The sequence below is a fragment of the Muntiacus reevesi genome, chromosome 3, assembly GCF_963930625.1.
Source record: "Muntiacus reevesi chromosome 3, mMunRee1.1, whole genome shotgun sequence".
Lineage (NCBI taxonomy): Eukaryota > Metazoa > Chordata > Mammalia > Artiodactyla > Cervidae > Muntiacus > Muntiacus reevesi.
This window is the reverse complement of record NC_089251.1, coordinates 205,259,502-205,275,135: the sequence shown is the minus strand read 5'-3', so window position 1 is coordinate 205,275,135 and position 15,634 is coordinate 205,259,502. Positions and strand designations below refer to the sequence as shown.

Genomic DNA, 15,634 nt, shown 5'->3' with positions numbered 1-15,634 from the left:
TCCAGGTCCAGGGGTTCCAGTGGTCAGCCTACATAGCACAGACAACCCAGCAAGTAAGTACATGAACACAACAATGCGAAATAGTCATAGTTGGCACCAGTCTTTGATATGATTTTATTCATTCTGAGTTTTGTACTCTATAGAACCTTCTTCAAAGGAGCCCTCAGACTGGGGAAAGAGGCATAGGTACCATCAATATGACCTTGTGTGTGTAAGAGAAATAGGAAAACAAATGGGTCGGGCTGCCTTATAATTGGAGTTGGATCTTATCAATGTATGCCTGAAATGGGGTAACTTCTGTATCTAAATTGACTGAGGAGTGATTGATGAAGTTCATTTAGGTACGTTTCAGCCTATTGGCCCATTAGGGCTCTGGCCCATTCTTTTTTGAACCTCATGTAGATTATTTCTCCAGATCAACGCACTTATTTTAGAAAAAACTATGAAAAATATATTGTTTCATATACTTTATATCCTATTTATTTTAGTTATCCATGACTAGTTTTACATATTCATTTATGTTTTTATATATTTATTAAATTGTCCATCATCTATTGAGTGAAGACTTTATTAGGATATATGACAAACTGGGTGTTCATTGCTAGTGAGATGTGGTCAATGTGTTTAAGAACTTTAATAGTAAAGAGTATAAGCACAAACATGGTTGAACTGATCTTAAAAATGAATAGCCAAATTACTTTCTGACTCTCTTTTCCTTATTTTCATCTATCCTTCTTTTCCTTCTTTCATTTAAAATTTTTATTTAATCAATACTCTCATGCTGTAATGATTTATCATAGACCAATATAATCTATTGTGAAAGTTAAAGTCGCTCAGTCATGTCCAATTCTTTGCGACCCCATGGACTATATAGTCCATGGAATTCTCCAGGTCAGAATACTGGAGTGGGTAGTCTTTCCCTTCTCCAGGGGATCTTCCCAACCCAGAGATTGAACCCAGGTCTCCCACATTCTTTACCAGCAGATTCTTTACCAACTGAGCCACAAGGGAAGCCCAAGAATACTGGAATGGGTAGCCTATCCCTTCTCCAGCGGATCTTCCCAACCCAGGAATTGAACCTAGGTCTCCTGCATTGCAGGTAGATTCTTTGCCAACTAAGCTATTGATTATAGGGAAGCCCATAATCTATTGTAATTGAGGCTTATATTTATTAATACATTTACTCCTCAGAACACCCCTGATATTGTTAATTGTATCACCCACTTTTACAGATGAGGAAATTGAGTCCCAAAGAGGTTAAAAAACTTGGAGAGAGTCAATCTAATATAATAAATAGCACAGGTGGGAATAAAATAAGACAGTCTGACTCCAGAACAGGGTTTATGATCACCACCATAAAGCTTATTATGTTGTTTTTGTCTCTCTCATGGCATACTTAGTTTTAAGTAGGAGTCTTACTTAAATGCTTTGACTTAAAGGAGAGATGGTATAAAATGTAATGTTGAAGGACAAATATAATTTTTAGAGGACAGAGGAAGACCATTTACACTTCTCAAATACCACCATATGGAGACATCCAGCCTCATAGAAAAAGACAAAACTTCTAAATAGCTAATGGAGTTTTGTGTGATTTTGGAAATCATTTAGCACATCTTTTAGTTTCTATTTATCAGTGTAAATCCTAAAGAGATTATAGTAAGCTATTAAATCTGTTGAATATTAATACTGAGAGCAACAATAAAGATAACAAGGGCAGTATATTTGATAAAATGGAAAGAAGATTGAATTTCACAGATGTTAAAATTAATGTATAAAGCGAGTCTGTCACATATTTTTTGTGGGTATAATCTCATAGAATCTATTTCCTTGTAAAAAAAAATTAGTAAGTGAATTTTCTGTGAGGATGAGATATATTTGCAACACAGGAATTACTTGATAAACAACCATTTGTGTTACATTGCATATTCTGTCAAAATGATGACTTTTTAAAAATTTCCAACATGAATTTAATTAATTGTATTCTATTGTTAAAAGTCGATGTTGTCTAGTAACTTTTGTTACAAATTGTGACACACTTTTGTCTAAGGCAAATCTTTCATAAGTAAATTCTGTTAGTCTCAAGATCAAGAAAAAAAAAGGGACTGTAAACAGTAATCAGGTGCTTGATTTTATTTTCAAAAGACAACTATTTGTTCATATAAAATTTAAATTTGATTGTAATTAAGTCTTTGGGTTAATGAATCTTCAGGTTAATCTTTATTAAACTAAGTGAAAAGTGTTAGTCGCTCAGTTAAGTCTGACTCTTTGCAACCCCATGGACTGTAACTCACTAGGCTCCTCTGTCCATTCTCCAGGCAAGAATACTGAAACAGGTAGCCAATCCCTTCTCCAAGGAATCTTCCCAACCCAGGGATGGAACCTAGGTCTCCTGCATTGCAGGCAGATTCTTTACCATCTGAGTCACCAGGGAAGCCCTTGCTAAATGAATGAATTAATCATAACTCATTTGGGGACCACATGAAGTAGAATAAAGCATGAAAAGTATATTGAAAAAATGAAAATATATAACAAACGTGAAAAACCTTTAAACCCACCAGTTATCCAAAAATGCAAAGTAAAACACTACCAAATATTTTTTCCTAACAAATTAATAATATTTAAAAAATTTGCATTGCTAATGAGGCTTTTATAACTTTCTGGTAAAAATATAAAGTACAGTAATTCTTTTGGAAAAAAACAGCCATAAGCATTAAATCTTTTGTATCCATTTACCCTATATTTTTCTTTTTTATTGGTTTATACTGAGGAGATAATTCTAAATAGAGAAAATTATAGACATACTACTGATTATAGGGAAAAAAAACACACATAATAAAAGGTGGGATTTGTAAATAAACTTTAATGGAGTATTAACTTGAGCTCTGAATATCTTTCATTAGTCTTTTCAGAGCCACTCTTAACTGTTTTTTCTCTCCCATGGTCTCTACCCAAGAAGGATTTTGTTTTGATGACTTAAGTTCTGCTGCTATTTACTGCCAATTGGATTCAGCTAATGCAATCCTACAGGTGACCGAACAGAAGCAGAAAAGTGGCTTTGGAGTCTGTGTGTCTCCAGCATCATCCCTGTGCAGCCGCCCCGGCTGCTATGACTCGGGTGAAAGTCTCTCATGCAACCATCTCCAAGTAACTGCTCTCTCTAGGACCCACACACCAAACCATTCTCAGGAGCACTGCGTTGTGTTACACTCCCTTATGATCCCTGTGCCATTTTCTTATATTTGTAAATGGTCCTTTCTTAAAATTTCATCAAATTGTTCTAATAAATTTGCCACTAGTTCCCCACTAGGATTAAAAATAAAAATATGTCTTTAAAAGTCAATTATTCAAAACTGCTTAAGTTATATTTCTAAATGATTGTTCAATTCAAATATTTATGCCACTTAAAAAAGTATTTAAAATTATATATAAAAATTCTGGAAGTCAACATTTGCAAGCAGTAAAAAGTCTTGCATTTATGTGGCAGCCTTTCAGGTGATTTTTTTTGTTCTCTTCTCTTGAGTATTTTCCTAATTTTCTACAATGAACATATATTACCTTTAAAATGAAAAAGAACCCTTCATTAAAATATTCAGTGACTTGGAAAATGTATAAATATGCAAAATCTTACTTAGTATTTCAAAAGTCCTTTGTCTCATATTTCTATGATTCTTTTCCTCTTTTATATTTTCATTTTTCCCGTTAACTGTGCATTTATGTTTTATTTCTTTTACTTTAATTTACTTGTAGTCTCTTTCCTTTCTTCTTTTTTCTGCATTGTGTATCTTTCTTCTCATCCCTCCTTATACTTCCTTTCTACTTTCTTATCTCTCCCCTTTTCCCTTCTTCCCAATTTTCTGTTCTCACTTTATCCTCTTTTCTTCCTCAGTCCCACAATTATATCATGTCCTAATACTGTCTTCTCTTTATAAAGTTCCACAAAACTTCATATGAAATATGTTTTCTGAATATATCATGAAAAAATTGTTTGCTTTTGAAAATGATTTTATTATCTTTTGTATTTTTTTCCTTAAATAGGATTTTATTTCTCTGTGACCATGGATTGATTTTTTCCCCGTAAGGATGATTTAGAAGTAAAATTTTCAGCTACCTCTTATCGCGTGTAATTTAATTTTTCCCCTTCATTTTTGGTAATAAAAAGGAACCATGATAAATTATTCGTATATTGGACTCGTATCAATACCTCTAACTCACTTAGTCAACTAGCCATTTTAATACTATAAACTATTTTTCAGTATAAAAATCTTTATCCAATAAAATGATCTCTAGTTAAAGGCATAAAGGAAAAATTTAATAGTCTAAAAATTTCTGCTTATGTAGTTAACAAATATCAGATGATTTCTTTTGAATCCAAAATGAATGCTTTTATCTATGATTAGGTTTATTAAGTGCATTTTTATGACAGGTCTTAAATATTATAAGTACTGAATCCTTAATGAAAGTATATAAAGTTGAAATGTTCACATTTTAAATTTTATAGTTGAGTGGGATAGATTCCTTGAAAATATACTATTATTTAATAATCAGAAATTTCTTATATTAAGGGGATAGAAGAAATCTCTGGAATCAGCTAATTTCCCAAATTTGTATTATAGAAAATGGTACTTATTTACAGGGGAGGTGGTTTGATGTGTCTGAAATTCATATAGAATTCTCAGTCCAAAGCAAGAATCAGAAAATGTAATGCTTGTAATAGAATATAATAATTTCTCTTGTAGAAATGGGCCCCTTTCAAAAAAGGGGGAAACCAGTGGAAAGCATTTCTAGAAGAAAGAATGTGAATGCACAATCATGACACATGAAATATTTACACTTGCAAGATAAAACTTGTTCAATGTGGCTGGAACAAAACATTTAAGATAAAAACAAAAGATATAGGCTACAGGGCAGGTTGGAGCCAGATTGCGAAAGCCTTATATTTCTTCCTAAGGAAATTGTATTTAACAATAAAGTATCAAAGATAAGCCATTGACAATAAAAAATAAATATTCTTATTTGGCCACAGAGTAGATGGAAGTAAACATGGCCTTTTAGCTAAAAGAAAGAAAGGAAAATAAAATAAAATAATTTTTTTTAAAAAAAACTGTGTAAAATACATGAAATAACACTTCAAACTTGGGACAATAGTCATGATAGGGTCCTGATTCCTAAATGAAAGGAAACAAGTGAGATTAACATTGCAATTGCCCTGGCTTTCTGGCCAGACTTATTTTCTGAAATCTAGTGTAATGAGGCAAAGAAGGCAATGGCACCCCACTCCAGTACTCTTGCCTGGAAAATCCCATGGACGGAGGAGCCTGGTGGGTTGCAGTCCATGGGGTCGCAAAGAGTCGGACACGACTAGCGACTTCACTTTCACTTTTCACTTTCATGCTTTGGAGAAGGAAATGGCAACCCACTCCAGTGTTCTTGCCTGGAGAATCCCAGGGATGGGGGAGCCTGGTGGGCTGCCGTCTATGGCGTCGCACAGAGTCAGACACGACTGAAGCGACTTAGCAGAAGCAGCAGTAGTGTAATGAGGAAGAATGAAATAAGTGTATAAGAGTACCTCAGAAGCACAATGGAGACAGAAACTGGAACTCTGAAGGGTTGAAGCTTCTGGAATGTTGGGAGGGTAGATAACCCTGGAACAGAATCCGGGCAGACAGGGAGAGAACACCAGGGGTCTGCATAGAGCCGTGGGGGACCATCTTCCATCTGTTGCTGAAAACACCTAGCTGAGCATGCAGGGGAAGACACTCTGAGCTTGGGGAAGCCGGAACTCACACAGTGCTGGGCTATGTTACAGTTCCAACTAATCAGAACACCGGAATGTTTAGAAGAGATCCCAGAAGTCATGCTGTCTGTAGTGCAGCTCAACAAGTCATAGAACAAGGGCCATTCAAACTCACGCTAACTGAAATATTTTTAAAAGCTTTTAAATAATTAAGCTGCCCTCCAAATAGCTTAAACATCTGCTATAACAAAGACTCACAATTTACACAGGAACAGAAAACAATGTTTATAACTCAACAATATAAATATCACAATGGTTAGAATCCAATAAAACATTACTAGTTATGCAAAGAAGCTAGCAAATATAACGACTAGAAAAAGAAGGCCAGTAAATTGAGACAGATTCAGATATGATGAAAATTATGGAATTCTTTGACAAGTACAATAAATTGGCAATTATAAAAATACTGAATGATTTTAAGAAAAAATGAATGTAGTGATTAAATAGAATATATTTTAAGTTTAAATATATGAAATTAAAACTTTACAGAAAAATATTACAAGCAAATTAAACACTGCAGAAGAAAATATTAGTGAGTTTGAAACATTATCTATAGAAACTTCGAGACACAGAGAAAAATGGTGAAAGAAATGAACAGAGCCTACTTAACAGGCTAATATCCAAATCTATAATATTTTAAACTCAGAATGGAAAAATATATTTAATGAAATATCATCGAAATCCAAATATGATGAAAAATATAAAATTGCTCGGCAAATCTCAAGCAGGATACAAAATTAAAAAGACATCCACACATCACATGCACAGTAAGAAAGCCAAGAATGACTGCAGACTTCTTATCAGGATAAAGGTATGGAGAAAAATCTTTTGAATACCAAGGGAAAGCAAAACAAAACAAAACCAACCTAGAATAACAAACTTTGAAAATATCCTTCAAAAATAAAGTCAAAATAAAGAATCAAGAAGAATAGAAACTAAGAATCTTTTGTCATCAGACTTGCATCTTTAAATAACACAAAGATCAAAGAGGAATTTACTTATTAGAAAAATAATAATTGGAAAATATTTGAGCCAAATGAAAACACAACTAATCTAAGTTTCAGTTCAGTTCAGTTCAGTAGCTGTCATGTCCGACTCTTTGCAACCCCATGAATCACAGCACGCCAGGCCTCCCTGTCCATCACCAAGTCCCGGAGTTTACTCAAACTCATGTCCATCGAGTCGGTGATGCCATCCAGCCATCTCATCCTCTGTCGGACCCTTCTCCTCTCGCCCCCAGTCCCTCCCAGCATCAGGGTCTTTTCCAATGAATCAACTCTTCGCATGAGGTGGCCAAAGTATTGGAGTTTCAGCTTCAGCATCAATCCTTCCAATGAACACCCAGGACTGATCTCCTTTAGGATGGATTGGTTGGATCTCCTTACAGTCCAAGGGACCCTCAAGAGTCTTCTCCAACACCACAGTTCAAAAGCATCAATTTTTTGTCACTCAGCTTTCTTCACAGTCCAACTCTCACATCCATACATGACCACTGTAAAAATCATAGCCTTGACTAGATGGACGTTTGTTGGCAAAATAATGTCTCTGCTTTTAATATGCTGTCTAGGTTGGTTATAACTTTCCTTCCAAGGAGTAAGCGTCTTTTAATTTCATGACTGCAAGCACCATCTGCAGTGATTTTGGAGCCCCCCAAAATAAAGTCTGACACTGCTTCCACTGTTTCCCCATCTATTTCCCATGAGGTGATGGAACCAGATGCCATGATCTTAGTTTTCTGAATGTTGAGCTTTAAGCCAACATTTTCACTCTCCTCTTTCACCTTCATCAAGAGGCTTTTTAGTTCCTCTTTATTTTCTGCCATAAGGGATACTTAAAATCCTCTGGATGAGGAAATGGCCACCCACTCCAGTTTTGTTGCCTGGGAAATGCCATAGACAGAGGAGCCTAGCAGGCAAGAGTCCATGCAAGTCGCAGAGTTGGACACAGCTTAGTGACTAAACAACAACAAAAACATCGTGACTAGAAACAGGTTTATGTCTTTAAATTCTTATTTTATAAAAAAGGGATCTTTAAAATCAATCATCTAAGAATCTGCCTTAAGAAACTAGAAAAAGAAGAGTAGATGAATAGAAGTAAGTTGAAAGAAGGAATTTATAAAGTCAGAGTAGAAATAAATGATATAGAAAATGGATTGACAGTAGACAAAAGCATATAAAAACCAAAAGATTTTTTAGAAAGAATAAATAAAATTGATAAAATTTTAGATAGAACCATAAAAGGAAAAGTGCACTATCGTTTTCATGAATGAAATAGATGATATAATAACAGCTTCCACAGACATTTGAATGAAAGTAATGGAATGTCATAAGTAGTTTTAATGGTAGTGAATTTGACATCTTAGATAAAATGGGTAAATTTCTTAAAAGAAAAATTGCTAACCACTCAAAGAAGAATATGTACAATATATAAATATCCCATTATCTACTAAAATTTTTAATTCACAGTTAGTACTCTTCCCATTGAGAAGAAAATGGCAACCCACTCCAGTATTCTTACATGGAGAATCCCATGAACAGAGAAGGAGACTGGCAGGCTACAGGCCACGGGGTCACAAGAGTTGGACACGACTGAGCAACTAAACCACCACTACCACTCTTCCCAAAAAGAAAATTCCCGTTCCAATATCTTCACTGGTTCATTCAGAGCAATATTTAATATACTAATACCAAGATCACACAAACTTTTGGGAAAGTTAAAACCAGCATTGACTAGGTTCCAAAGCCAAATAGATATAATAAGGACAAAAAAATCAATCTTTCTCAGAATATTGATGCAAAATTCCTTAACTAAATACAAGCAACAAAAATCTAATAATTTATAAAAGGGTAATATATTATGAATATGGGGGGTTTACCTGAGAAATCCATGATTCTTATAACACTTGTTAATTAATCAATGCAACTTACTCTATTATTCTGTCAACAACTCAAAGGGTTTAGAAAAAAAATTATTTGATTAAAAATGAAAACAATAATAATAATAATGAAGTAATAATAATAACGAAAAAAGAAATAAATGATTTAGCTTAATGATTGTTATCTACAAAAATACTACAACTGATATCATATTAATACTTGATGTTGAAGACAATGCATTTCTCCCAAGACTGGGTAAAAGTAAAGAGTGTTGCTATCACGGCCTAATTGTATCATTGTATTAGAAGACTTAATTAAATAAGGCAAGAAAAAGAAATATAGGTGAAAAGCTTACCTTTATTTGCAGAGGATATACTTGTAAGCGAAACAGAAATCAAATAACCAATATGGAATCCACATCAATTCAGTTCAGCTCAGTTGCTCAGTCATGTCCGACTCTTTGCGACCCCATGAACTGCAGCACGCCAGACCTCCCTGTCCATCACCAACTCCTGGAGCCCACCAAACTCATGTCCATTGACTCAGTGGTGCCATCCAACCACCTCATCTTCTGCCATCCCCTTCTCCTCCTGCCCTCAATCTTTCCCAGCTTCAGGGTCTTTTCAAATGAGTCAGCTCTTTATATCAGGTGGCCAAAGTATTGGAGTTTCAGCTTCAACATCAGACCCTCTAATGAACACCCGGAACTGATCTCCTTTAGGATGGACTTGTTGGATCTCCTTGCAGTCCAAGGGACTCTCAAGGTTCTTCTCCAACACCGCAGTTCAAAAGTATTAGTTCTTTGGCGCTCAGCTTTCTTTATAGTCCAACTCTCACATCCATACATGACCACTGAAAAAATCATAACCTTGATTAGATGGACCTTTGTTGGTAAAGTAATGTCTCTGCTTTTTAATATGCTATCTAGGTTGGCCATGACTTTCCTTCCAAGGAGTAAGCGTCTTTTAATTTCATGGCTGCAATCACCACCTGCAATTATTTTGGAGCCCCCAAAACTAAAGTCAGTCACTCTTTCCACTGTTTCCCCATTTTCCATGAAGTGATGGGACCAGATGCCATGATCTTGGTTTTCTGAATGTTGAGCTTTAAGCCAACTTTTTCACTCTCCTCTTTCACTTTCATCAAGAGGCTCTTTAGTCGCACTTCACTTTCTGCCATAAGGGTGGTGTCACCTGCATATCTGAGGTTATTGATATTTCTTCTGGCAATCTTGATTCTAGCTTGTGCTTCCTCCAGCCCAGCGTTTCTCATGATGTACTTTGCATATAAGTTAAATAAACAGGGTGACAATATATGGCCTTGACGTACTCCTTTTCCTATTTGGAACCAGTCTGTTGTTCCATGTCCAGTTATAACTGTTGCTTCCTGACCTGCATACAGGTTTTTCAAGAGGCAAGTCAGGTGGTCTGGTATTCCCAGCTCTTTCAGAATTTTCCACAGTTTATTATGATCCACACAAAGGCTTTGGCATAGTCAGTAAAGCAGAAATAGATGTTTTTCTGGAACTCTCTTGCTTTTTCAATGATGCTGATAATAATTTTAGAAATAATGAAGGAATTTATCATGATTATTACATGTATAGGTTAATATACAAATATCACCTATTTTATATACTATAATGCAATGCAAATGTAAAAATAGATCAAAATAACCATTTTAAATATTGTCAAGAACTATACACTATGCTATAATACATGTAATAAATATGTGTCATTCTCCTAAAATGAAAGCAAACATTTCCAAAAGAAATTAAAGACTCAAATATATATATGCATATATACAAATATACATACCAATATATATATGTATATATATTGTATATATATATGTGTATATATATATATATGTATGTATGTATACACACATATAGTTATTTATGGATTAAAGGGTTTACCATTTTTATATATAAAATATCCCCAATAAATCAATATATTTAACATATCAATCAAAATTCCAGCAAGTTACTGATGCTTCTTTCACTTCATGTTTTGTCAATTCTTTGTCTCTTTCTTTTTCTTTTCTGGGTGTTTTATTTTTTATGTTGTCTATCAATATATTATCAAATATAGTTAATTAATCTTTCTTCAGCAGTATCTAATATGCTATTTATCCCGTCCAGTATTTTTTCATCTTAGATTTTATAATTTTTATGTGCCTCAAATTTTTCAGTTTTTTGGTTTTAGAATTTTAACTTCTTTCTTTTTAAACTGCTTTTTTTTTTCATACTTCTCTCTAATATCCTCAGTTTTTTTTTTTTTTAACTTACTGAACACACGGAATCTAAAATATGTTTTAATGTCATTGTCTATTCATTACATGCATCTATGGCATTTCTGGATTCTTTCTATTGAATAAAATCTGTACTAATCAAGGGTGATGTTTTCCTAATTTTCTGCATGCTTAGTAATTTTGTATTCAAATTCAGCCACAGTGAATTGAAGTCATTGGATGCTAGATAGTTTTGTATTATTTTCAATATATTTTTAAACAGAACAGTAGAATGATCAGATTTACATTTTGAAAATGTAAACACGTTCCAAGTATAGGGCAACTGGAGACAATTTCACTAAAATAAGGAGGCGCAGTTAGAAACTACTGCAGTAATCCAAGAGCGATATTATGAGAAGTTAAAAGGTGCCTAGGGCTTCCTTGGCAGCTCAGATGGTAAGAAAGCTGCCTCTAATCCAGGAGACCCAGGTTCAATCCCTGGTTTGGAATGTTCCCATTGAGAAGGGAATGGCAACCCACACCAGTATTCTTGCCTACAGAATTCCATGGACAGAGGAGTCTGGTGGGCTATAGTCCATGGGTTCCCAGGGAGTCAAACACAAATGAAGACCTAACACTTTCACAATTAGTGCCTAGAACAGTGCCTATCAAATGGTAATGCTGGACAATTATTTGTGTTGCATTGATTCTTAATCTAATTATTTGCACTACCCTTTCTGATTTATAGAATATTTTATTTTGGAAAGCAATTCTATGCTGAAGGAAGCTATCCTGAAAAAGAAGATAGTAAAGTCAGAAATTAAAATGCTCCACATTGACGACTATGGTAAAGTTTTGTGCATGCTTTATCACTCAAGAACAACTTTCTCTGTACCTTATAGTTTTACATGTAAATGACTCTCCATCTTTAATGTTTTGCTCTTTCTTTAAAAGAACTTCCTTTACAGTTGTCCTTTCCCAAAGATTTTACGGACCGAAACCAGTATGCTCTTCTGTTAATAATGTAAGTATTTTATTTGTTTTTGAAATAAAGGAATCTAAAGAGTTTAGTTTTTTTTTTATATCCCACATGCCAATATTCTGATTAAAAAACAACAGAGGAAATCCCATGTGTGTAGTTAAGCAAGACAGCTCTCAGTTGTGTGAGTTCCCCAAGGACACTGCCACTAAATAATATGGAAGTGTGTATAATTGTTTTTGCTTCTGTATTATACAGTGTTGTTAACTATAGGCACAGTGAGTCAAGGCCGCTTTATAGATGAAATGAAATAACATATAAAGTGTCTAGTACAAATGACTTTTATAACTATTGTGATTATAATTCATTATTTTATGCAGATTGCATTAATTTAGATATTTTGATAAATAGAAACAATTTATCAATTCATTTTAATAAGCCAGATAATACAGAAAATGCAATAGTTAATAGTTTTACTTCCTCTATTGTTTATTCTTAACTCTAATACTGTGACCTAACTTTCTCCTTTGTCACTTATGAGCAGAGGCCCAAAAAGTTCTTCTCATCTTCCTGAAGAAGTTGTTATTTGCTCTTATGTTAACTCCTTTTTCTGTAACTTCTCTTTCATATAGTTCTTTTTAATTCTCTCTTTTTTTATTGAAGTATAGTTGATTTATGTTTCATGTATACAGCAAAGCTTTATATATGTTCTTTTTCAGATTCTTTTCCATTAGGGATTATTAAAAGATATTTACTATAGTTCCATATGTTCCTTGTTGCTTATCTATTTTATATATAATAGTATGTATATGTTAATGCTAAACCCTTAATCTATGCTTCTTCCTGCCTCTCCTCTTTAGTAACTATTAATTTGTTTTCTGTGAGTCTATTTCTCTTTTGTAAATAAATTCATTTATATCATTTTTTTAAGATTCCACATATAAGCGATATCATATGACATTTTTGTCTTTCTCTGGCTTACGTCATTTAGTATGATAATCTCTATTTGCATCCATGCTGCTACAAATGTCATTATTTCATTCCTTTCTGTGGCTGAATATTCAATTCTTATTTGAAGTATATGTGTGATTTATTGGGGAAAATATCTCAGGCACTAAAATGAGAACAAAATGGAAAAAAAATTCTCACCCTCATCTTCTGTCTCATTATACTTCCTTTTGGGAAAAGAGATTGTTCTTTTTATTCACTGAGAAATAAGGCTCCTCATGGGAAAGAAGCCTAGTAGGCGTCTTTCCTTGAAGCATGACTTAACATATGCAGAAGTCATATTGACAGTTCTTCCATTTGGTATATCCTCTGGCCCAAAAGTGTAACAACACTTTGGGGGAAATTGTAGACAAGAGTTCTAATTCTCTTTGTAGCTTTGAGTCAAAGAATCCAGCTAGCTTGTCCTACCATCAGATTTGTGCTTTGATCTGAGTGACTTTTAGTTCATGAGAGGACTATGAAGAATAACCCGAGACTCAACTCTCTTATTAGAAAGAGTCAAGTCATTTTAGAGGCAGGAGAGTAAAGATACTGGTTTAGGAATAAGATAGCCCTAGGTTCTAATCTGAGTTCAAAGATTTACCAGTATACTGCTTAATTTTTTAAGTTTCAGCTTCCTTACAAATAAATTGAAGACAATAATGTGGAATAATTTGGATAAACATGTCACCATAGTGTCTGGAAGAGCATAAATATTTGCACTTAGTGTTTAATAAATTTTAAACATAAATATAATTATTATTAATAGTAATAGTCTTTTTAATATTTAAAAGTATCAATATAGATATTTAATACTATATTTTAGTGTCCATAAAATTATTTAATAGGCATTATTAAAGCAATTAAAATAATATAGTTAGGCCTATAGAGTTTACATTGCTACTATTTTTGATAATGAAGAAAATAAAAATGAGTATTAATTCATTATTTTTCATTTGTTTTCTTGTGCTGACTATACTAAATATTAATTTACTTTTTCCAAACTCCTTGATTTTCAGAGTTAAATTCTCAGAAGTTTCACGGAATATGACTTATAAAGCCCAACTGAGGAGTTTTTTATTTTATGTTTAAAAAATTATCTATTGCTTTAAGCTACATGATCATTCCTAAAATATTTAAGTTTGGAAATCCATATAGGTCAGAATGGTTTTAAGTGTTTTTTTAAGTGTTATTTGATAAAGTGTTGGAGAAGGAAACAGCAACCCGCTCCAGTATTCTTGCCTAGAGAATCCTGTGGACAGAAGAGCCTGGTGGGCTGCCATCTATTGGGCTGCACAGAGTCAGACACAACTGAAGTGACTTAGCATGCATGCATGCACTGGAGAAAGAAATGGCAACCCACTCCAGGGTTCCTGCCTGGAGAATCCCAGGGATGGAGGAGCCTGGTGGGCTGCCGTCTATGGGGTCGCACAGAGTCGGACACAGCTGAAGCGACTTAGCTACAGCAGCAGCAGATAAAGTGTCTTTTAAGTGTTAGATTGTTTATAATACAATATATACATTATATAAATGTATATAAATATATATGGCTATATTATATTTATATAAATATATATTATATAAATATAATATATAAATTATATAAATTATAATCTAAAATTAGATTGTTTATAATATAAGGGCATTTGTTCCCCTTAAGATTAAGTCTGTGTTCAGTGATAAGTAAACTCTCCACTCTAAAAAATAAAATAATAATAATTTTTTTTCCATAAGTGGAAAATTTGATAGTCGAGAATAATAAAACAAGTAACTATTACTTAAATGAGGCTAAGAAATGATTTAGTGATTTTGCTATCACTACTTTATTGCTATTCTATGTAGTGCATCTATTACCTGACAGACCCTGAATCACTTCCTCATCCATAGAGATGCATTTACATCCAGGAAATTCTATAATGAATGCATAATTGGAGACCAGCTGCAGCAATCTGAAGAGGTGAAGGAAAATTGGCCTTGAAGGAAGTAGCCTCTAGCCATTTGTAATCCTCTTTCTGCTAAGTCTTCATTATGGAACCTCAGAAGAAATGATCCTCTGATGACCTCTCTGTAGCCATATTTTCTGAAACTCAAACCTAATTTCATGATATTGAAAGTACAGGTGAATCAATGGCAACTGAATATTTTACTGTAATAGAAAATATAAGAAGCATAGCCTTGACAAATGTTTCTCAGTAGCCTCTGTGTGGTCATGACCCTTTTTGCATTTCCTACTCCCCTATTGTCCTTCCGGATGCCTAAATGTCTTTCTCTAGTATTTCTCTGTAGTGTTATCGTGAGTACCTAAGAACCCAGTAGTCCATATTCATATTTATACCTATTCTATTTCCACCTAGTCTATAGTATATATGCTGTATTCATCCATATCCATTTCAGCATATATGACTTTGAATTATTATTTCTTAGTGTGTGAAAGTGTTAGTCACTCAGTCATGTCCGACTCTGCAACCCCGTGGGGGTGTAGCCACAATGCTCCTCTATCCGTGGAGTTCTCTAGGCAAGGATACTGGAGTGAGCAGCCCTTCCCTGCTCCGGTGGTCTTCCAGGGATCAAACCAAGGCCTCTGCCTTGCAGGCAGATTCTTTACTGTCTGAACCACCTTATTCTATTCTTATTTTCTAATCCTGTATATGTAATTTAGTATAATACACATTTACTATGTTGCTTTTATGTGTAAGAAGCTGTGCTAATGGCTGAGAGGAGATAAAAAGGTTACAAGCATCTTGAAATCTGTAATCATTTTTTAAGATC

General features: G+C 34.0%; 1 protein-coding gene across 1 annotated transcript in view; it reads left to right on the top strand.

The window, feature by feature from the left end:
- The window catches only part of DPP10 (dipeptidyl peptidase like 10), a 707,061-nt gene that overhangs the window by 656,396 nt on the left and 35,031 nt on the right, over nucleotides 1–15,634 (top strand). Inside the window, exons 17-19 of the mRNA XM_065927825.1 lie at nucleotides 6–53; nucleotides 11,648–11,746; nucleotides 11,854–11,923. Of these exons, the coding sequence (XP_065783897.1) occupies nucleotides 6–53; nucleotides 11,648–11,746; nucleotides 11,854–11,923 (217 nt within the window). The remainder of the gene's footprint in view (nucleotides 1–5; nucleotides 54–11,647; nucleotides 11,747–11,853; nucleotides 11,924–15,634) is intronic.